The 24,499-nt window shown below is 46.1% G+C and overlaps 1 protein-coding gene across 1 annotated transcript in view; it reads right to left on the reverse strand.

Moving 5' to 3' along the window:
* The window catches only part of COL14A1 (collagen type XIV alpha 1 chain), a 233,071-nt gene that overhangs the window by 21,432 nt on the left and 187,140 nt on the right, over nt 1-24,499 (reverse strand). Inside the window, 3 exon segments of the mRNA XM_070382861.1 lie at nt 8,371-8,559; nt 10,852-10,918; nt 11,878-11,913. Coding sequence (XP_070238962.1) covers nt 8,371-8,559; nt 10,852-10,918; nt 11,878-11,913 — 292 coding nt within the window.

Consider the following 24,499-nt stretch of genomic DNA (forward strand, 5'->3'; position numbering starts at 1 on the left):
AACACAGTGTGAGCGAGGCGAGAAAGCAGGCGAGCAGCACGGCTGCCTCACGGTTGCTTCTGTGATGCAAACGCAGCCCCTCCAACTCTGGAGGCAGCAGCTAGGCAAGTCTCAGTGGGAGTGTTTTGGATTTCCCTGGTGGCTCAGCACTACAGAATCTGCCTGCCAATGCAAGAGATGTGGGTTCGATCCCTGGGTCAGGAAGATCCCCTGGAGAAGGAAATGGCAACCCACTCCAGTATTCTTGCCTGGGAAATCCCATGGACACAGGAGCCTGGCGGGCTGCAGTCCATGGGGTTGTACAGGGGACGCGGCTGAGTGACTGAACAACAACCACTCCTGCAGCTTAAGCTTTGGGTGCACAACGTGAGCTGCAGGTCCCTGTGAATCCTTAACCCCCGCAGACCCTCTGTCTGTTAGAGTCCATGCAAGAAGACAGCTAGAGACTGTTCCACACAATCTTATGAACATTAGTGGGTTGTCCAAAAAGTTCCTCTGGTGTTCAAGTACCAATAGAAATAAAAGACATATTTTTCTCTTCACCAGGAACTTTATTGAATGTATTCACCATTTTGTTCCATTACCTTCTGCCATGTTTCAGGCAACTTCATAATTCCATCTTCCCAAAACTGTTTTTTATCTTTTTGAGCAAAGAATTGCTCCAGGTGCCTTTTAGAGTCTTCCAGGGAATTGAAAGTTTTCCATTAACAGAATTTGTAAAGACTGAAATAAGTGGAAATCCAAAAGTACAACGTCTGGTGAGCACAGCGGAGGAGTCAGAACTCCCAGCCAAGCTACGAGAGTTTCGGCCTGGTCGTCCAAGAGGCGTGAAGTACTGTGCTGTCCTGACGGGCATTCCTGACCGACTCTGGGGGCTTTCGTTGAGTGCTGCTTTCAGTTGGTCTAATTGCGAACAGTGCTTGTTGGAATTAATCCTCTGCTTTTTCAGAAGGAGCTCGTGGTAGACTCCTTTCCAATCCCACCATATACAAAACAGCAACTTTTTTGGATGAAAACCAGCCTTTGGTGTGGTTGGTGCTGGTTAGTTTCACTTGCCCCACAATTTCTTCTGTCTCACATTATTGTACAGTATTCATTTTTTATCACCCGTCATGATTTGTTTTACAAATGTAACATTTTCACTATGTCTCAGTAGATAATCACATACAGAAATAGGGTCAAGAAGGCTTTTTTCTTACTTATGTGGAACCCAACCATCAAAGTGATTAACATAACCAAGCTGATGCAAATGATTTTCAACGCTTGATTTGGATATTTTGATTTTGTCGGCTCTCTAGTGATATAATATTTTATCTGTGCTGTGTTGTGTCTGACTCTTTTCAACCTCATGGACTGTAGCCTGCCAGGCTCCTCTGTCCATGGGATTCTCCAGGAAGCAACACTGGAGTGGGTTGCCGTGTCCTTCTCCAGGGGATCTTCCTGACCCAGGGATTGAACCGCGTCTGTTGTGTTCCTGCCCTGGCAGGCAGGTTTTTACCACTGAACCACCTGGGCAGCCCCAGGATAAAGCTGATTGTTCTCAGTGAATGTCTTGATTTGATCATTGTCAGTTCAACTGGTCGACCCCCCCTGAAGCCGACCCAGAGACACATCTTCAGCCCGAAACTCCGTCAGCCCCTTTCAGCAGCTCAGTCAGTCACAGCACCTTCTCCATATGCTGCATAAATCTCATTTTGTATTTCAGTTGCATTTTTACCTTTCTTGAAATAATAAAGCATAATATGCCAAATTTAACTTATACTGAGTACATCATGAGAAACATTGGGCTGGATGAAGCACAAGCTGGAATCAAGATTGCCAAGAGAAATATCAATAATCTCAGATATGCAGATGACACCACCCTTATGGCAGAAAGTGAAGAGGAACTAAAAAGCCTCTTGATGAAGGTGAAAGTGGAGAGTGAAACAGTTGGCTTAAAGCTCAACATTCAGAAAACGAAGATCATGGCATCCAGTCCCATCACTTCATGGGAAATAGATGGGGAAACAGTGTCAGACTTTGTTTTTTTAGGCTCCAAAATCACTGCAGATGGTGACTGCAGCCATGAAATTTAAAGATGCTTACTCCTTGGAAGGAAAGTTATGACCAACCTAGATAGCACATTCAAAAGCAAAGACATTACTTTGTCAACAAAAGTCCATCTAGTCAAGGCTATGGTTTTTCCACTGGTCACATATGGATGTGAGGGTTGGACTATAAAGAAAGCTGAGCGCTGAAGAATTGATGCTTTTGAACTGTGGTGTTGGAGAAGACTCTTGAGAGTCCCTTGGACTGCAAGGAGATCCAACCAGTCCATTATAAAGGAGACCAGTCCTGGGTGTTCATTGGAAGGACTGATGCTGAAGCTGAAACTCCAGTACTTTGGCCACCTGATGCAAAGAAGTGAGTCATTTGAAAAGACCCTGATGCTGGGAAAGATTGAGGGCAGGAGGAGAGGGGACGACAGCGAATGAGATGGTTGGATGTCATCACCGAGTCAATGGACATGGGTCTGGGTGGACTCCGGGAGTTGGTGATAGACAGGGAGGCCTGGCGTGCTGCTGTCCATGGGGTTGCAAAGAGTCGGACACAACCGAGAAACTGAACTGAACTGAACTGAATATGCCAAAAATGTAGCCTTTTTCTTCCATGTTCAATATTAAAATGGCTACACAAAAATTCACCAATTTTGATAACTTTTTAAATGCACACTGATATGACAGCTGTCACAATAAAATCTAATTGTTTCTAATGAAGTTAAAGACAATTAAGCACTACTAGGGGCTTCCCTGGCGGCTCAGTGGTAAAAACCCACCTGCCACTGCAGGAGACGGGTTCAGTCCCTGGTTGGGAAGATCCCCTGGAGAAGGAGATGGCAGCCCACTTCAGTATTCTTGCCTGGAAAATCCCATGGACAGAGGAGGCTGGCAGGCTGCATCCCATGGGGTCGCGAAGAGTCGGACAGGACTGAGTGGCTAAAATGACGACAAAAGTGGCCCTAGAGCCAGCTTACAGGAAACACACGAACCAACGTTTTGGCCAACCCAATTCTTGGCGTCTGGTCCCATCACTTCATGGCAAATAGATGGGAAAACAATGGAAACAGTGACAGACTTTCTTTTCTGGGCTCCAAAATCACAGCAGAAGGTGACCGCAGCCAAGAAAGTAAAAGACGCTTGCTCCTTGGAAGAAAAACTATGACAAACCTAGATAGCATATTAAAAAGGCAGAGACATTTCCTTGCCGACAAAGTTCTATCTAGTCAAAGCTGTGGTTTTTCCAGTAGTCATGTATGGATGGGAGAGTTAGACCATAAAGAAGGCTGAGAGCCAAAGAATTGATGCCTTTGAACTGTGGTGTTGAAGACTCTTGAGAGTCCCTTGGACTGCAAGGAGATCCAACCAGTCCATCCTAAAGGAAATCAGTCCTGAATATTCATTGGAACAACTGATCCTGAAGTTGAAGCTCCAATACTTTGTCTACCTGATGCAAAGAACTGACTCATTTGAAAAGACCCTGATGCTGACAAAGATTGAAGGCGGGAGGAGAAGGAGACAACAGAGGATGAGATGGTTGGATGGCATCACCAACTCAATGGACATGGGTTTGGGTGAACTCCAGGAGTTGGTGATGGACAGGGAGGCCTGGCGTGCTGCAGTCCATAGGGTTGCAAAGAGTTGGACATAACTGAGTGACTGAATAGCAACAATACTTTGTTTAAGGTAAAGGAGATAAAGAGTTAACAAGATCGAGGAAGACAATTAGATGGAGTGAAAGTACAGTCTTCTATTAGGTAATAAGGAAAGTCATGAATGGTCATCACTTCATCTAGCTAATATAGAAGGAATATTTTGTAATTTCTGTTCTCTAAAAATGCATATTCTTTGTCTACTGCTGCTGCTGCTGCTAAGTCACTTCAGTCGTGTCCGACTCTGTGCGACCCCATAGGCGGCAGCCCACCAGGCTCCCCCCTCCCTGGGATTCTCCAGGCAAGAACACTGGAGTGGGTTGCCACTTCCTTCTCCAATGCATGAAAGTGAAAAGTGAAAGTGAAGTTGCTCAGTCGTGTCCGACTCTTTGCAACCCCATGGGTTGCAGCCGACCAGGCTCCTCCGCCCATGGGATTTTTCAGGCAAGAGTACTGGAGTGGGTTGCCATTGCCTTCTCCATATTCTGTGTCTATAATACATCAATTATAAAAAGGGAGTTAATCAAAGATCTTGAACCAGCACAATATGTTTCAAGCTGAGCTCATAAAATCCAAAGGTACCCTTTAACCTTTTAAAAAAATTTATATTGGAGTATAGTTGACTTGCGTGAAAGTGAAGTCGCTCAGTTGTGTCCAACTCTTTGTGACCCCATGGACTGTAGCCTACCAGGCTCTGCGGTCCATGGAATTTTCCAGGCAACATTACTGGAGTGGGCTGCCATTTCCTTCTCCAGGGGATCTTCCCAACCCAGGGATCGAACCCGGGTCTCCTGCACTGCAGACAGACGCTTTACCGTCTGAGCCACCAGGGAAGCCCCATAGCTGACTTGCAGTGCTGTGTGAGGTTCAGGTGCACAGCAAAGTGACTTAGTTACACGTATACATGTATCGATTCTTTTTCAGATTCGTTTCCCATATAGGTTATTAGAGTGTTGAAGAGAGTTCTCCACGATGCCCTTCAGCCTTTTAACAAACAAAAAGCGGGAAACAATAGTAAGGGCAAGTTGTGTTTCTGTTTGCCTCAGTCATGGAAGTCTGAACGCCGCATGTGCACATGCACACCGTGTCATGATGTAAAATGCACTTCTTCTTGCGCATTATTCTTTAAAGTTTGAAAACTTTTCAAAAAATTAGAGTAGAGAAATCGAATGGAGCACTGCTGATGAAAAGTTAACCAAAGTCAATGGAGTCATGATTTTTTTTTCAAACTTTAAACTTTTTATTTTGCATTAGGGTATAGCCAATTAACAGTGTCGTGGAAGATTTAGGTGAACAGAGAAGGGACTCAGCCATGGATATACATGTATCCATTCTCCCCAACCCTCTTCCATCCAGACTGCAACACAACATTAAGTAGAGTTCTATGTGCTCTACAACAGGTCCTTGCTGCTTATCCATTTTGAATACAGTAGGTGTCCATAGGGTCACACAGAGTTGGACACGACTGAAGCGACTTAGCAGCAGCAGCGTGTACAAGAGTCGTGTTTTTTTTTAATGAAGACTCAGCAGAAAGAGGTTCCATGCAATGCTGTGCCAGTTTCAACATCCACATTTCTTTCAGTCTTCCTTTTGTAGCTTATTACTTGCCTGAGTAAACTGCCTACAAATGACACTTATTTTTACCCTTTATAATATAGTGTCCTTTAAAATAGTACTCTAGTGTATAGAGATAATCATATTTTACACAGAAAAAAATCTCAAACATGATCCCTGTTTTTCATTTCCCTAACACTGGCTGACTTCCAGCCTCTTGGGACCTCAATATCTTCTTATGCTTCTTTTTTATATAAAATGCAAAGGTGAAAAGATTGCTGAAATTGCTTTGGTTTTGAAGTGTGACTGTTTTGATTTAGTGGAAAGGCAGACATTTTTCTGTATCAATCTTTCCCGAGTACTTGGACCACAAGGCTAAGATCAAAATATGAATCACTTTGCAGTACACCTGAAACTAACAAAATATGGTAAGTCAACAAAACTTCAATAAATTCCTTTTTTAAATTATTGTTCTCCTTGCAACCACAAATCCCAGTTGCAATGGGATTGAAATACTTTGCTGGGAATGAAGAGTTCTCTGGATGTTGGCCTATAAACCCCAATCTTACACCCCAAAGCACACACCCCCAGCTGGTGATCAACCAACATCAGCTTCCCGGGCTTCTCTGGAGGTCCAGTGGTGAAGAACGTGCCTCTCAGTCCCTGATCAGGGAAGATCCCACATGCCACGGAGAAGTGACCCAAACTGAAGAGTCTGCGCTCTAGAGCCGTGAGCCACAACAACCGAAGTCCGTGAGTCTGGAGCCCACGCTCCACGATAAGAGAGCCGCAAGGAGAAGCCCACGCACCCCGACCAGAGAGCGGGCCCCGTGGGAGTGAAGACCCAGCTCAGCCAGAAGCAACAGATAAGTAAATAAAAGGATGAGCCGCCTCCCTCGTCTCAAAGAGCACCCCTCGCTGTCTGACTGCCCACCCGCACCCACGTGTGCTTGTGAAACTCAGGACTCTGTGTTTACCACACTCTTTAGGAACATACGCGTACGTGTCAGAAAATTCCATTGCAGAAACTCACATTTCAAGGGTTGTCTGGGCCGCTATTTGAGGACCCCAGCAGAGGTTTCCTCTCTTTCCAGCACTCAGGTTCTTGCAGAGCAGGAAAGACAGTCTGGCAAGAACGAGGACAGGACTTCCAAACAGAAGAAAGACAACCTGTGCCTTGCCGAGTGACTCAGTGCCAGCCCTGTGCTCCCTGAGTCACAGCCGGTCCATCACCCACACCCTGGAGGGCATCCTGCTGACAGAGATGGCCACCGTCCCGGCTGCCAGATCGCTGGCATTCCGTGAGGAAATTATGTCCTTCTCTGCATCTACTGATTTAGTGCCCTGGCACGGGGAAACTTTTCGGAAAGGAAAAGCAGAACTGGGTTGCGATCACAGCAACGATGATCTAGCCAGGACCTGTTATTGCAGAGCAGTTCAGACCTGACCCCTGCTTTCTGCAATCACGCTGTTCACTAACATGTGACGACAGCTGAAACGGGCATGGCATTCAGGGGGCGGCGATATCTGTGGGTCTAGAACCATCAACAGAAACTTCATGCATGTGACAGGGGTTAAGCTGAATCTCGAACTAAGAGTAAGAAACACATAAGACAGGGAAAAGGAAGGTCATTTCCAGAAGTGGGAAGAACGAAGTGTCCAAAAGTGCGGAGGCAGAAGCGCACCTGGCCTGTCGGCATGGATCCAGAGTCAACATGAGATGTTATCTCTGTGATCTGCATCTTGCATCCCACATTTGAGCAAAGGAGTATATCCGCCCCATCTCATTAAAGCAACATGACTCATAGAGCAGGTCTCACTAGGCAGCTTTTCTCCGGATCTGCATTCTATAAAACCGTGTCCTAGGAAGTGTGAAACTCTTCCTATCGCCGCTTTTTGGTTAATCGGGAACCCCATTCTCCCACATCTCTTTGATCTGATCTGCTTCTGGAGTGAGAGATCTTGGTCAATTACAGAACTGGGTGAAATTCGATCAAAAGAGTCCATTACTATATTGCACAATACTGCTGAGACCTGGAAAGGGTGGAAGAAAAGGCTAAGGAGGATCTCTATTAGAAAGAAACTTAAGTAGAAAAAATTAAACATTGACCCACAGAACTATTAATAAAATACCGCCTCATGTTATAGGAAGATGAGCCACAAACAGATTAAATGTCTATTTCATTTGAAGCTTAGAATCAGCATGGTCTCTGTAGGCACATCTGAATCATTGAGTTGATATGACTCACGTCTTACCTCGAGGCTGCTATTGACTGTTGCCTAGTATGGGCACTCGCTTTTCCAGGCCTGGAAAGCGAGCTCTCTACTTGCCAGGACACAGGAGGACAGAGAATGCCGCCGGCAACATCAACAAACAATGCTGTGCTCATCAGGCCAGCAGCTACCACAGCCGCCGCAACAGTGCACGCTGGGGCAATGCGGGATGGGATAGGATAGAATACGAGCCAAAGAGAGACAAGGTTCACATCAAAGCAATGGTTTCAGTGAGCTCAGACTCTTGCATCTTCACATTCATAGAAAAGCGCTAAATTCATTCGTTTGAGATGCCTGTTTTTCTTTAATTAACAGTCATCTTTTGATGCTCCCACTACCCGGCTTTCGTTGCCAAAACAAACCTGGTGTGTATAACTGGCTCCTCCCTCCCCTGTTTGGAGCCGTCCCTAGATGAACCTGAGGGGCTGTGCCCGGGGCTTAAGTCCTCAGCAGATCTGCCAGATAAACAGCTCTCCCTGTGAGGTTGTGCTTCTTTCATTGTTTCAGTTGACACATATGTGTGACGCTACATCTGTCCAGATGAAGCATTTTCTAATTCTACCTGGCTGGGGCATAGTTTTTTTAATTCATCCATCCAGAGAGGAAACCTTTCTCTCATTAGCTCAAAAGCTTCTTAGAGGTTAATTGGGAGTTCTGGTCCTCCTGCATGCAAGCTTTATTAATAAACACGTTGTAGCTTACTCAACTTTCTCAATATTGGGGATAAACAAACAAGAAGCTGGAGAATAGATGGGGCAGAATTAATTTAGTCCATTCTTTGGAATGCTGTCCCTGCATGAGCTCCCCTGCTACCCCCGTGTCAGCGCACCCAGCAAGAGGCACGGCCCTCTTACCTCGCTCTCCTGGTGAGCCGGGCACACCTGCATTTCCTGGGAAGCCCGGGGCACCTGGGGGTCCTTGCTCACCAGGGGTTCCCGGGGAGCCCGGCCTCCCAGGCTCTCCAGGAGGCCCCTGGATGGTCCGCACTGATGACGAGTGGCTGGGAATCTGGTTAAGGATGGCCGTGTACCTGGACATGTGACCTGAGACGGGAAGGACAAAGACAGCGTCCGATGAACGGTCACACAGGCAATGGAAGGGCTGGGTGCACTACTTGTCAAGGCTCCGAACAATTCTGTCAGACACCCACCAAGGCACGCGGCACGTCCCTCTGAAATAAGCTGATTTCCAAATGAAAGATCCTGCATTTCCCTTTGGATGATATTAGCAGCTGGACTGTGTTCAAATTCCATCTCATGCATTTGGAATTCCACAGCTCACGTCAGCATCTCAGTAAGTATCACTGAGCAGAAGTCATAAATTTTACCTTTACCCCCAACATTTATCTGACCCCTAAACCCTCACCCAGCAGCCCCTTTTCTCCAGCAATTTCCACCCAAATGATTTGTCTTCTTTCCTAACCCACAAAGCCTGCCCCACCCTCTTGCTCACAAATCCCCAGACAAGTGCTGTGTTTCAACTCATCTCTTCATTGCCAAGCCTTTTTGCAGAAACCTTTACTTGAGTCCCAGCTGCAGAAACTCTCACTAGCTTTTTTTTTTTTAAATTTGGCTTTCTCTCATTATCCCTTAACTCAGTTGAGCCTGTAAGAATGGATGTTAATAATTACAAGTAAAAACTGAGAAAATATTTGATATCATAATTCCCCATTTTCCCAGAATCATCAGTAGACAACATTTCCCTACAGAAGTGAATTTTCCAAATGACTATTATTTATTTCTTTTTAAATATCCAACCCTAATAAGGAATGGCAACAATTTCTAGAGGGATGATTTCTAAGATACAGTCAATGCCTTCTTAAGCCTAGGAGCAGGACTGTCATTAGGACTGGGTGGCTGCTGACGCGGGCCCGCCAGGAGGCACATTCGTGAAAGTCAGCATAGGAGCAGACGTGTCCGCCTCTGCTGTTTCAGCTTCCTGCTCTGATAAAGGGGCCGTCCTCCACTACTTCTCCAGAGGTCATCACTGGAGCCTCACACAGTTCAACCTTTCCTAGCATAATTCTTCTGATTAGCTCTGGACGAAAAAACAGACAACCGAGTGAGTGAGGAATTATAAGCCACGTGGTAACCAAGCTCTGAGGCAGAGCTGAAGGGAGGAAAGATAAAGCTCGGATGACAGAGACACGGCTCTGGGGAGGCTGAGCTGTGCTCATGGGGCCACATGCAGTATCTGCCGTATTCTTCTCCGACAAGGACGTTGACAGGCAGGCCCTCCCCATTTTACAGGCCTGTTTCAGCTCTGGTATAACCCCGCTGGTTTCCGAGAAATTATTCACAGGAATCTGACAATTCCTGAGGGGAAAAACTGGATTTTGAAATCTCAATTGTTAGGCCACGTTTCAAACAATCACATATCTGCATAACATTTCTATTCCAAAGTGGAATAAGACAGTAACTATTGTGATATAGTCCTTATGTTATGGTCAATGAGTCATATTAGGATTTAACCCTTAGGTTTCCTTAAAACAATTCAGTACCCATTTACACTGTATACTTGCAATGAGAAACCTACAAATAATCCAAGACACAGGTTAGCTGCAGACGCATTCTACTTAATGTTCAGTTTCCCTTCTGTAATTAATTGTGGTTTCAGAGATTCTTATTTTGGTATTAAATTTAAGTAGTTTTACTTGTAAATATCTCACACACACTAGTGTACTATATAACATAAAACGCACTAAAGTTAAAATAGAGGGAGCATTTAAAATAGAGGGAAAGTTCAGGTTTAAGGTGAGGAAATGGGACAGGCGTGACGTAACGTGTGCTCCGGTGCAGTTTTCGGCGTGGACCCGAGGATCCCGTCAAATGCCACGTGAGGCCTGTACCCGCGTGTGCGTGTGCTTCTGTTTGTCTTTTATGGCATAAGTCTTACAGAGAAGGGCCTTGGGTTAACCAAAGAAAAGGATAAGAAAGAGAGATTGATTTAAGTCTGGAGATTGGGAGGCAGGTCTGCTGCCTCAGTTTGGCAGCTTTCAAGTCCTTAGCACTTGATGAAAAAGATTCATTTATTTGGAGAGATGAAGAAGAAATAGAAGATTTGATCTGGGAAGTCAAGTTAAACCTATACGGGCGAACAGGGAGCTTCCAGAGAAACAGCAGAGAGGAATCTGCGTCTGCATCATCGCTGTAGAAGGCCAGGGTAATCCGTAATGAGATTACATCTAAAGAGGTAGTGACCTCAGGTGGGTCAGTGATGGCCAGTTGTAAAGCCAGTGGGTATGCGCCAAGACAACGCTGAGTTTATACTTGTGCAAAAGGCGAACTTCCATTTGGCCGAGAAACAGCCAACATTGGTGACTACAGCGCACTTACTCTGGATGAGCTGCTCGCACACCTGGCGTGCCACCGCTCTCACCATGGCTTGAGACTGAAGGTCGCCCTGGAGGAGAGAAAAAGCAGACCCCTGACTACTGACCACGGCCCAGCCCGTGGCAGGACCTCCAGGAGGGAGCTGGGACTTGACCCACTGTTGCAATCGGGCCCTTCGCTGCCGAGCAACAGGCAGGATGGCCCACCGCGCACACGGGGAAGGTGGGAGCACCCCACACGCGCCCTGCGAGGCTCCTGAGAGCCCGCGTTAGACTAAGACGCTCAAGTACGCACTTCCGGTCCCAGATTCTAAAAAAATTTAAGTGTTTGAAACAAACCCATTAACTATGTATTATTTAATGCCTTCTTTATCACTCTTTAGAGCTTATAAAATATGGCACTTTCTCAAGCAGTGGCTTATTGAATACTAATAGCAACCAGAGGAAAGATGCTAAATCCATTTATAGAGTTAAAAACTTACAAACCAAGTTTTCACCGAGGTCATCGGGTGAGCCCAAGGTCACCACTGCGTCTATCAGAAGAGACTGCACGATTATCTGAGCAGCCGCACAGTTTCTCAAAGGAGAGAAAAGGCCCCTGAAATAACCTGTTTTAGGTCTCACAGCCAGTGCTCTGACCCCGCACGTCATTGTTTTCCTGGGTGCAGATATCGGAAACACGCAAGCCGCGATCTACCGCTTGGCGTTTTGAGCAGAGCGTTTACTTCTCTGAAACCTTTCCCATCCTCTGTATAATGTCTTCATTAAATCCACTCTGTGAGTTAAATGAGTGACCCTCTCTGTTTCATCCCTAAACAAATGCTCCAGATCACCTAGCTGGACTAGCAGAGCTGCAACGAGAAGCCAGCTGGCCTGACCTCCAGCCCGGGTGGATCCGCTAGAAAAGGTGCTCACAGTCGGGTGAGCGGGGGTGGTGGGGGCGGGCAGTGAAGCGATGACTGACCCGGACAGAGAACCGCCCTCCCTCGCCAGGCTCCCGGACAAAGCTGCGCAGCCAAGAGATACTCACCCTCTCTCCCCTCTCTCCCTTTGCTCCAGGGACACCCTGCAAAATAGTAAATTGTCGAGTTAGGATGCTGCACTCAGCCAAGCATAATGATGGCGCGTCTTTTCTGATTGTGCGACGAGGTTTTCCTTAGCGCTCGTCATTCTGCAGCGAGAGTAGACACGCAGCCACAGGAATAAACAAATAGCAGCCTGTCATCCCGCCAAGCAGCAACGTCTCTGTGTTGTGTTGTGTTTTCTTGTTGGTTATCCAGTTATTTAAATTTATTTATTTGTAATTGAAGGATAACTGCTTTATAATATTGTGCTGGTCTCTGCCATACATCAACATGAAGCGGCGAAGGTAGACATGTGTCCCCTCCCTCCTGAAGCGCCTCCCACCTCCCTCCCCATCCCAGCCCTCCAGGATTTACCGAACCGGGTTTGAGTTCCCTGGGTCACACAGCAACTTCCCACTGCGATCTGTTTAACACATGCTAGTGTAAGCGTCCGTGTGACTCTCTCCGTCTGCCCCGCTCTCTCCTCCCTTCCCGCCCCTCGTGTCCATCAGTCTCTTCTCTGCGTCCAGGCCTCCACTGTGGTCCCACAGACACTTTAAACATTTTACTCGCCCAGTCTCTGCATGCAAAGTCACAGTACGCGTGAACACAAAATTGGGGTCCTGCAGCAATACCGCCTTGTAATACAGTGTCACTGGATAAAACATTCACTCTTTTCACACGAAACGCCTCTCTCTCCTGATGCTGCGCAATCGATGTCACACATCTCTGCTGCGAAGAGACATGGTTTTCATTTTTGAAAGCGTATCTCTCACAGAAAGGAAAACATCTTCCAACCTCAGAGCTCAAGTGAAAGGTGGAATCTGTGAAATGCTAGCTCTTCACCCTGCTCTCCATTCGGGATTAACAGCACGTGAGGCCTTCTCCCCGATTCTCCCTGGTAATGTGAGCCTGTATTAACGCGAATTCCCAGCTGAACTATTGTTTTGTTTTGTGGCTTAGCTACTCTTTGACCCATAGGAAACCTTACCGTATCTGTAAAAACTTTTGCTGAAAAACAATGGCCTTTTTAAGTGTTTCTGCAATGAAAGTACATGTATAATGCAAAACACGTGTCTTCATTAGACTTTCTTCTTCTTGTTTCAACTCCAAGGCAGGGTAATAGATTTACTGAACAACACTTTTTATAACCTCTACCAGAAGGATAGTAAGTGCCATTTACAGATGGAATTTGTCACGCTGTCAGGCTGTTCCCAGTTGTTACTATAATCTCAACAGGTCTCAAATCAGTCTCTTTTCCAAAAATCTCTATTCAGTTAGTCATCCAAAATGAGAATTCCGTGTTCATTCCAGTGTGTGCAGGTAAACTGGCTTTCTGGAAAAATGAAACGCCCTCACCTGTACTGTCTGCGGCTGTCAGAGGTGTAAATACTTGGGCTGATTCAGGCGACAAACGCGCGTCTCCGTCTCCGAGGGTGGAGTTCCGGAGGGACGAGGAGCGCCACGCCCACCCCTGAGCCGGCAGCCAGGCCCCGCCCCCGCCCGGTCCTCCTTCCTTCCCCTGCTTCCCGCACGCCTGTTCTCACACACTCACACGTTTTGTTTCGTGTTGCTCTTGGCCGTCCCCTGTGACACCTGAGAGCTTACTTCCCTGACCAGGGGCTGGATCCGAGCCCCTGCAGTGGGAGCTCGGGGTCTTCATCACTGGCCCACCGAGGAATGCCCCCCACACTTCGGCATCGCAGCTCCTCTCATACCCACCCCTCGGTTCCACTACCCAGCTGCAGCCCCAACCATCTCACGCCAGGGCATTCGCACCTGCCTTCAAGCCAGCTTCCCTAACGAAAGACCCTCCTCTTCAGTTCATCCTCTGCACAACCACGAGTCTCGTCCTCCCGATGCAGTTCAGGATGCAGTTCAGGAAGCTGAGCGACTTCGGACCGACAGCAGCCCTTCCTGTATTCAGAGCCACCCGGTGACTCTTAGACACCCATGTGACGAAGTCAGAGTCCTCGCTTTCAAAGACGTGTTACTGATGCGTGGCCTCAACTTCCACTATCATCTGCTTATCAAAAGTAAAACTTCCCATTCCCGCAGACCTGGTCTAGTCAGTATATCAGAACACTTGTGAGAAAGGTATTAAGAGAATATCTTATATATCAAGTATCAGCAATATTCTAATGCAATACTCAATTCAAATACCACCTATTTCATACTAAATCTTTATTATTGTATATATTTAACCATGTGTATGCTCAGTTGCTCAGTCATGTCAGACTCTTTGTGACCCTATGGACTGTAGCCTGCCAGGCTCCTCTGTCCATGGACTTCTCCAGGCAAGAATACTGGAGTGGGTTGCCATTTCCTCCTCCAAGGGCTCTTCCTAACCTAGTGAAGTCTCCTATCTCTCCTGTTTGGCAGATGGGTTCTTTACCATACTGCCACCTGGGAGCCCCCATTTAACAATGTTAACACAAAGATTTCTCTTCTATGTAGATGGTAAGATCGCTAATGCTGGGGACCATAACTTATATTACTTTATATTTCCAAAACCACCTAGCCCGTTTTTTCCATAAAAGAGTCACTTGAATATTCAGCTAAGTGCAATATTAAATTAAAATATTTATTATACATCTAGGACTGCTGCCTACTTCATTTTCAAGCATTTGATGCAATACAAAACCAAAAATCAGCAAACAAAAATTAGCCTCTGTTCCTCATCTTTAATAAACCAAGAAATTGTTTGTAGATACTAGTGGTTTAAAACTCAAGCTGCTTTTACCACGTACCAGGTAAACATCTCAGCACATTAATTCATTTAAGCCATCTAACACCTGGTAAGGTGAACTCATTTAATCCCTGCAAGACTCCTGTAAGATAAGCTCATTTACTCTTTACAACAACCCTGTGAGATGCTACTTCCATTTTCTTGTTGCTCAGTCACTCAGTCGTGTCCGACTCTTTGCCGCCCCATGGACTGCAGCACGCCAGGCCTCCCTGTCCATCACCAGCTCCCGGAGCTTACTCAAACTCCTGTCCATTGAGTCTGTGATGCCATCCAGCCATCTCATCCTCTGTCATCCCCTTCTCCTCCTGCCTTCAATCCCTCCCAGCATCGGGGTCTTTTCCAATGAGTCAGGTCTTTGCATCAGGTGGCCAAAGTATTAGAGTTTCAGCTTCAACATCAATCCTTCCAATGAACACCCAGGACTGATCTCCTTTAGGATGGACTGGTTGGATCTCCTTGTAGTCCAAGGGACTCTCAAGAGTCTTCTCCAACACCACAGTTTCAAAACATCAATTCTTCAGCGCTCAACTTTCTTTAGAGTCCAACTCTCACATGCATACATGACCACTGGAAAAACCATAGCCTTGACTAGACGGACTTTATTGGCAAAGTAACGTCTCTGCTTTTTACATATAAGGAGAGTGATGCATTGAGAGGATAAATAAATCGCCCAAGGTCACACAATAAGAAATGGAAAATCTGGGACCAGAATCCATTCAGCTGGGCTCCAGAACCCTTGCCCTCCACAGTACACTCTACTGCTGCCAGGAAAGAGAGCACTGCTCAACACATTTGCTAGCCTGAATCTTCTACTTCAGTGTAGGTAATATTTTTCTTAATGCAGTAATTTAAAAAGCAACCAACATCTCCCAAATCTCACTCCAGTCACTCAGAATTAGTCTTTGAGTCATTTCTTAAAATCTATTTCATCTTGAATATTTTTTGTTTCTGAACCAACATATTCTTAATGTTTCCATTGCTAGCTATCATGTGTTAACTCTTCCTATTTGAAACTTGGACAGAGAAACGGCAGTGCAAGCCTGAGTGATAAGGTAAACGGATGGCATCAGGTGTCGGCGCCTCTGGTGTGCAGAGACTGATGCGTTTAATGAGGCCCGAAATTCCTCACACTCAGCCTCCCAATGCTTGTGACTAAGTAGCTGCAGGGCACAGCAAGGTGGTCTCCAGGAAACCACATATGTACACTTAGTGAACATATCTGAACGACAAGAAATTATTTTCTTATTCCAACTTCTCTGATGTCTTTCCTTTGATCTTTCGTTTTGCAAAATAAAAGAAAAACAAACTCAAAATTCCTGAGTGAATGAAGGTCCGTAACTCCACCAAAACAAGCTTTGATGGAAAACACACAGTCCCTGTAGATGTCGGCAAGAAAAAGTGGCATATTTTCCTTTGATTTCAGGAACACTTGAAATGCAAAGAAAAGAAAATACAGTAGCTACATTCATAGATTTATAGAATTTTAGTGCTGAAGGAAAGAAGAAAGATCTCATGGTCCAAGTCCCAAATATTAGGTGTTTGCTAACTAAAATCAAAACACCCCTAGCTCAGCTCTAAGAGTTGAGCTTCCATCAGTTCAGCTCAGTTCAGTCGCTCAGTCATGTCCGACTCTTTGTGATCCCATGAAACGCAGCACGCCAGGCCTCTCTGTCCATCACCAACTCCCGGAGTTCACTCAGACTCACGTCCATCGAGTCAGTGATGCCATCCAGCCATCTCATCCTCTGTCATCCCCTTCTCCTCCTGCTTCCAATCCCTCCCAGCATCAGAGTCTTTTCCAATGAGTCAACTCTTTGCATGAGGTGGCCAAAGTATTGGAGTTTCAGCTTTAGCATCATTCCTTCCAAAGAAATCCCAGGGCTGATCTCTTTCAGAATGGACTGGTTGGATCTCCTTGCAGTCCAAGGGATTCTCAAGAGTCTTCTCCAACACCACAGTTCAAAAGCATCAATTCTTCAGTGCTCAGCCTTCTTCACAGTCCAACTCTCACATCCATACATAACCACAGGAAAAACCATAGCCTTGACTAGATGGACCTTTGTTGGCAAAGTAATGTCTCTGCTTTTCAATATGCTATCTAGGTTGGTCATAACTTTTCTTCCATGGAGTAAGCGTCTTTTAATTTCATGGCTGCAGTCACCATCTGCAGTGATTTTGGAGTCCAAAAAAATAAATTCTGACACTGTTTCCCCATCTGTTTCCCATGAAGTGATGGGACCAGATGCCATGATCTTCATTTTCTGAATGTTGAGCTTTAAGCCAACTTTTTCACTCTCCTCTTTCACCTTCATCAAGAGGCTTTTTAGCTCCTCTTCACTTTCTGCCTTAAGGGTGGTGTCATCTGCATATCTGAGCTTCCATGCCTGACCCTTAGTCTGTAAAACTAATGTCCTCATACTCACCTGAGTACCAGCCTAACTAGAATGTAATCACACTTTTGCTCTTTGTTTTAACAAACGCTTATTAAGCAGGATAAGTCCCCTACGCACGAACCTTCAAGCTGTGAACTTGCAAAGATGCAGACCCGCGCTCCATCAGTGGCAGGTGTGGGTGGGGCACATGGCCCCCACCCACGCTGATGCCCTCAGCTCGCCCGTATCCCACCCTCCGGTCAGTACCCCCTCCTGCTCACTTGACGCCTGCCCCGTGTGCCAGCTGTTGTCCTGGATGACTGCACTTTGCCAGGAACTGTACTGCAAGATTAAACATGTTTTCTTTATTTATTGTGTTTTTCAGTACTGTTTGTGTGAGAAGTACTGTAAAGCTATCACAGTGCAGTAATCCTGCTGACTGTGCCAGGTGGGTACCTAGGCTGACTTTGCTGGGCTCATGAACAAACTGGATTTAGGGATGCACTCTCAGAATGGAACTCCTTTGTACGGAATGGACTTACTCTAGCCTTGGAGATGCTGAACTGGGATCTAGGAGTCAGAAAGAACATGAGTGTGGTTTAAAAAAAAATCTGCCCTCAAGAAACTCTCCCTTTTGTGGAGAGATGGACGTTGACAGTTGAAATGCAGTCTCCCACCCGAGGAGGTAAGGCTGGGAGGGGGACCTCTTACCGGAAGAGCACAGTTTTAGAGAGAAACCATCAGGAGCTCCCCAGGGGGAGAAAGGAGAAGCAGCGACCCAGACAAACGGAAGCGCTCCCCGCAAGGCACGCACGGTGTCGAACGGTACGAGGAACACTGCGAGAGCTTTCAGTAAAGCGGTGACTCAGCTCCGAGCTGGGCGTCTGGGGAGCCGCGTTGCAGGGAAAGCAAGGATTCAAACGCAGGGCCACCTGCACCCGGCGGAACACAGGGGCCCCACCCACCGCTGCCAGGGGTCCAGTGAGGAGACTCCAGACAGGAAGTGACGCAACAGGAAGAGCTGCGCGACGAAGTTCTCTCGGCAACTGGAGGAAGGATCAGCCCAGCGGCAGAGTCAGGGGACCCGTTAGGGCGTCTGGGGACTATCTTTGAGAGAAACGAAGAGGGCTTGAGATTAGAGTTCTCAGAGCTGATCGTGACTGTGAAGTGGTGGCAGCAGTGATGAAGCGAGAGAGAGCTAAACAATACGAAAACGGACAGCACGGGGCTTGCCTGAGCTCGTCTTAGTTTCATTACAATCCCCCTCTGAAGGAGGCCACCCTCCTGTCTAAGTGGGGGCAGAGCACATCCATCTTTCAAGATCCACTGAAATGCTGCCTCCTCAGGAGCTGTTCTCCCCACCCCGCCACTCCAGGGACAGGGTAGATTCTGTATCCCTGCCTGTCTGTCTCCCTCAGTGGAAATTCATAACAACTTTCTGGCCTTTCCTGTAAGGCATTTCCCACTTTCCGCCTTTTGTTATATCCTCTTATATACTGAACAAAATTATCACCCTCTCTAGATTGTCCATGAATGTAAAAAAGCATCTTGGTCCTCTTTTGTGTCCCTCGTGGACACCTACCTGTCCTTCACATCTCTTGTCCACATCGTTCAGTTCAGTTGCTCAGTGGTGTCCGACTCCTTGTGACCCCATGAACCGCAGCACGCCAGGCCTCCCTGTCAATAACCAACTCCTGGAGCTTACTCAAACTCATATCCATTGAGTCAGTGATGCCATCCAACCACTTCATCCTCTGTCGCTCTCTTCTCCTCCTGCCCTCAATCTTTTCCAGCATCAGGGTCTTTTCAAATGAAATCAGCTCTTCGCATCAGGTGGCCAGAGTATTGGAGTTTCAGCTTTGACATCAGTCCTTCCAATGAACACCCAGGACTGATTTCCTTTAGGATGGACTGGTTGGATCTCCTTGCAGTCCAAGGGACTCTCAAGAGGCTTCAACACCACAGTTCAAAAGCATCAATTCTTCGGCACTCAGCTTTCTTCACAGTCCAACTCTGACATCCATACATGACTACTGAAAAAACTATAGCCTTGACTAGACGGACCTTTGTTGACAAAGTAATGTCTCTGCTTTTGAATATGCTATCTAGGTTGGTCATAACTTTCCTTCCAAGGAGTAAGCGTCTTGTAATTTCATGGTTGCAATCACCATCTGCAGTGATTTTTGAAGTCAGCCACTGTTTTCACTGTTTCCCCATCTATTTGCCATGAAGTGATGGGACCGGATGCCATGATCTTAGTTTTCTGAATGTTGAGCTTTAAGCCAACTTTTTCACTCTCTTCTTTCACTTTCATCAAGAAGCTCTTTAGTTCTTCTTCGCTTTCTGCCATAAGGGTGGTGTCATCCGCATATCTGAGGTTCTTGATATTTCTCCTGGCAATCTTGATTCCAGCTTGTGCTTCTTCCAGCCCAGCATTTCTCATGATGTACTCTGCATATGAGTTAAATAAGTAGGGTGACAATATACAGCCTTGACGTACTCTTTTTCTTATTTGGAACCAGGTTGTTGTTCCATGTCCAGTTCTAACTGTTGTTTTCTGACCTGTATACAGGTTTCTCAAGAGGCAGGTCAGGTGGTCTTGTATTCCCATCTCATTCAGAATTTTCCACAGTTTACTGTGATCCACACAGTCAAAGGCTTTGGCATCATCAATAAAGCAGAAATAGATGTTTTTCTGGAACTCTCTTTCATTTTCAATGATCCAGCATAGCTACTCAATAAAAATTTTTGAATGAATTAATTGGGAAACTGACATCCTGAGAAGGTAGGTAAAGAAGCTTATGCAGTGTGGCTCGCACAGCCAGGTAAGGTCATGTGAGGGTGGCGTCTAGAACCCAGGTCTCCTGACTTCTGATGCAGAGCTCATGGTACAGTGTGACGCTGGCCCACCCACCAGTATTCACTTCCAGCTAAATTCAGGGCCCCTTCTTGCACAGGCTGTTCACTGTCTGCTCTCCTGCAGGGGAGGCACCTTGAGCTTAGGCCTCGGGTAGGAATTACAACAGCACCAGCAGCAATGCACGTTCTGCCCTGGGAAGTCCGCAGCTGAAGGCAGCATGAGTAGAAGCCAGCCTTTTCCTGGCACTGACTATAGGAAACAAATTATTTTCAGTGGGCAGTGTGTCTCTCCTGGTCTCTCCCTCCTGCCTTCCTAGACAGCCATCCACAGGAAATCAATCAAGGCTTCACTCCGTGAGGCGCAGCTCATCTGGCAGGAGGCAGGTACGTGGCTTCCCCCACCCAGCGTCCCAAGGAAACTCTGGGCTGGACGCTTCAGGGAGCCCCTGGCTTTGAGAAGACACCAGTGCTGCCTCTGATACAAATGCCACCATCAAGGGCCCTTTTCTGCTGATTTACAACAACTGAAGGGAATATCAAGAAGTGTTCTATTTCCAGGAAAAAATTACTGCTGTTTTTGAATTTATTTAAAGCCCATATTTAAAGTCTGCTCCAGAGCTACAAAAGGCCAGGTGGTTAGCAGGGTGGGGCCTTCCTTACTTTCTACATTTCAGGGTCACTCTGTCCCCTCACACACACCCACCATCCTCTGCCAAGCACCCTCTAGGGCCTGTTCTTCTTTCCTATCCATCCCCCTAGGATTAGGATCAAGTCAACTTGGATTAAGGGACACTGCACAAATGCATTTGTTTATTCTCCAACCAAATTTAAACCAGTTTGGGGTTTTTTTTTGTTTGTTTGTTTCTGTTGCACCTCAAGATGTCTCAAAGCCTTTGACACCCTAAAATTTCTCATGACTTTCTGAGAAACAGATTTAATACGCTGTCTCTGACACTTTCTTACCCAGAACCCTTTGCTCTCTGAGCCCTGCAGACGTCTTCTGGAACTCCTGTTCCCCAAGCACATTAAGGGAAGTGAACTAAAGCGGAGATAACGAAAAAGGATATGTAAGGAGAAAGCACTCCAGTCTTCTTCTGTGTCCCATCACTAGCTTGACTTGAAAAGAGAAGGTCTAAAAAGGTTTTGAACAATGACAACGTAACTACATTCCAGTTGGAATAAGTGTACGGCTTTTTAGGATGACTGTTAAAGGGTGTATTAGCTAAACTCTGGAGGCATTTTCTGTGCTCCTGTCTGGTGTATGTTGGGTACCTGCACGTGTACCGTGTGACTGACAGCCTAGAACAGGACCCCGAGGACAAAACAACTTTATGGAAATGAGCTTTTAAGAATACAGAGTGACTACCTGGGTGGCTAGAGAGAGAGGGTTTCCTTCCGAATGAAAACCAGTGTTTCTGTTAGGTCTCGCTCAATGAGGAAGGCAGAAAAAGGCCCCTGAAGCGTCTATTTCCAATTCCTGGGGTCTGTGAACATGTTGTCAGTCGCTCAATCCTGTCCAGCTCTCTGTGACCCTCAAGGACTGGGGCCCGCCAGCCTCCCCTGTCCATGGGATTTCCCAGGCAAGAACACTGGAGTGGGCAGCCATTCCTGTCTCCAGGGGGTTCTTCCCATATTACTTTATGTGGCAAAAAGATTATGAAGTGTGACGTAGTAACCTTGAAGTAATCTGGGGAGATTACCGAGGATTACCCTGGTGGCCCAAACAGAATCACACAGGTCATTCAAAGTGAAGAAAGCTTCCAGGCTGTGTTCAGAGCAGATGTGGTCACAGGTAAACAGAGAGACGACATTGCTGACTTCAAAGTGGGCCACAAACCAAGGACAGCGGGAAGTCTTTAGAAGCTACAAAAGGCAAGGAAATAGATCCTCCCCTAGAACCTCCAGACAGGAAATGCTGACACCTTGATTTTAAAACCCACTGAGATGACGTCAGGCTTCTGACCTACAGAACTGTAAGACAAGAGATTTCTGTCGTTTTGAGGTTGTGGTAATTGGTATAGCAGGAGGCAGAAATCTAATTCATCAACTTCTACCCTCACCCTCCAGATTTCACTGTTCCATGAATTCTTAGCACGTCTGCAATGTACATACATGGACAGGTCTCAGTTGTTTTAGTCTATGGATACAGGTTCGGTGCCTCACACATCATATAGGAAGGCTAACACCTGCGCCAGAAGCAACAACTTCAGGTCGCAGAAGGTGCCAAGCGTGGCTTTGGAGGCTGTGGTGCAGCCACGTTATATTACAGACGAGGAGACAGGCCCACGAAGCTCATCTGCTTCTCCCCCAGCCTACCCCGACCTCTCCATCCATCCAACCTGAGAGATCAGAAGCACAAAAATGGGAGGTATTGGGTTGCCCAAAGAGCTCATTTAGGTTTTTCCATAAGATGTTATGGGAAAATAATTAGTTCCATTAATAAGTATTCAATTCAGTTCAGTTCAGTCGCTCAGTCGTGTCTGATTCTTTGCCATCCCATGGACTGCAGCACTCCAGGCCTCCCTGTCCATCACCAACTCCTGGATTTTACTGAAACTCATGTCCATCGAGTCGGTGATGGCATCCAACCACTTCATCCTTTGTCGTCCCCTTTTCCTCCTGCCTCAATCTTTCCCAGCATCAGGGTCTTTTCAAATGAGTCAGCTCTTCGCATGAGGTGGCCAAAGTATTGGAGTTTCAGGTCAGTTCTTCCAATGAACACTCAGGATTGATTTCCTTTAGGATGGACTGGTTGGATCTCCTTGCAGTCCAAGGGACTCTCAAGAGTCTTCTCCAACACCACAGTTCAAAACCATCAATTCTTCAGTTCTCAGCTTTCTTTATAGTCCAACTCTCACATCCATACACGACCACTGGAAAAACCATAGCCTTGACGAGATGGACACTTGTTGGCAAAGTAATGTCTTTGCGTTTGAATAGGCTATCTAGGTTGGTCATAACTCTCCTTCCAAGGAGTAAGTGTCTTTTAATTTCATGGCTGTAGTCACCATATGCAGTGATTTTGGAGCCCCCAAAAATAAAGTCAGCCACTGATTCCACTGTTTCCCCAACTATTTCCCATGAAGTGATGGGACCAGATGCCATGATCTTAGTTTTCTGAATGTTGAGCTTTAAGCCAACTTTTTCACTCTCTTCTTTCACTTTCATCAAGAGGCTCTTTAGTTCCTCTTTGCTTTCTGCCATAAGGGTGGTGTAATCTATATATCTGAGGTTATTGATATTTCTCCCTGCAATCTTGATTCCAGCTTGTGCTACCTCCAGCCCAGAGTTTCTCATGATATATTCTGCATATAAGTTAAATAAGCAGGGTGACAATATACAGCTTTGACATACTCCTTTTCCTATTTGGAACCAGTCTGTTGTTCCATGTCCAGTTCTAACTGTTGCTTCCTGACCTGCATACAGGTTTCTCAAGAGGCAGGTCAGGTAGTCTGGTATTCCCATCTCGTTCAGAATTTTCCACAGTTTATTGTGATACATACAGTCAAAGGTGTTGGCATCGTCGATAAAGCAGAAATAGATGTTTTTCTGGAACTCTCTTGCTTTTCAGTGATCCAGCGGATGTTGGCAATTTGATCTCTGGTTCCTCTGCCTTTTCTAAAACCAGCTTGAACATCTGGAAGTTCACGGTTCACATACTGCTAAAGCCTGGCTTGGAGAATTTTGAGCATTCTTTTACTAGTGTGTGAGATGAGTGCAAATTGTGCGGTAGTTTGAGCATTCTTTGGCATTGCCTTTCTTTGGGAATGGAATGAAAACTGACTTTTTCCACTTCTGTGGCCACTGCTGAGGTTTCCATATTTGCTGGCATACTGAGTGCAGCACTTTCACAGCATCATCTTTTAGATTTGAAATAGCTCAGCTGGAATTCCATCACCTCCACTAGCTTCATTTGTAGTGATGCTTCCTAAGGCCCACTTGACTTTGCATTCCAGGATGTCTGGCTCTAGGTGAGTGATCACACCATCGTGATTATCTGGGTCATGAAGACCTTTTTGTGCAGTTCTTCTGTGTATTCTTGCCACCTCTTCTTAATATCTTCTGCTTCTATTAGGTCCATACCATTCCTGTCCTTTATCAAGCCCATCTTTGCATGAAATGTTCCCCTGGTATCTTGAATTTTCTTGCCTAGATCTCTAGTCTTCCCCATTCTATTATTTTCCTCTACTTCTTTGCATTGATCACTAAGGAAGGCTTTCTTATCTCTCTTTGCTATTTTTTGGAACTCTGTATTCAAATGGGTATATCTTTCCTTTTCCTCTTTGCTTTTTGCTTCTCTTCTTTCACAGCTATTTGTAAAGTCTCTCCAGACAGCCATTTTGCCTTTTTGCATTTCTTTTTCTTGAGGATGGTCTTGATTCCTGTCTCCTGTACAATGTCATGAACCTCCGTCCATAGTTCATCAGGAACTCTATCTATCAGATCTAGTCCCTTAAATCAATTTCTCACTTCCACTGTATAATCGTAAGGGATTTGATTTAGGTCATACCTGAATGGTTTAGTGGTTTTCCCTACTTTCTTCAATCTAAGTCTGAATTTGGCAATAAGGAGTTTATGATCTGAGCCACAGTCAGCTCCTGGTCTTGT

Source organism: Bos mutus, chromosome 14 (assembly GCF_027580195.1).
Source record: "Bos mutus isolate GX-2022 chromosome 14, NWIPB_WYAK_1.1, whole genome shotgun sequence".
In the NCBI taxonomy this organism is placed as follows: domain Eukaryota; kingdom Metazoa; phylum Chordata; class Mammalia; order Artiodactyla; family Bovidae; genus Bos; species Bos mutus.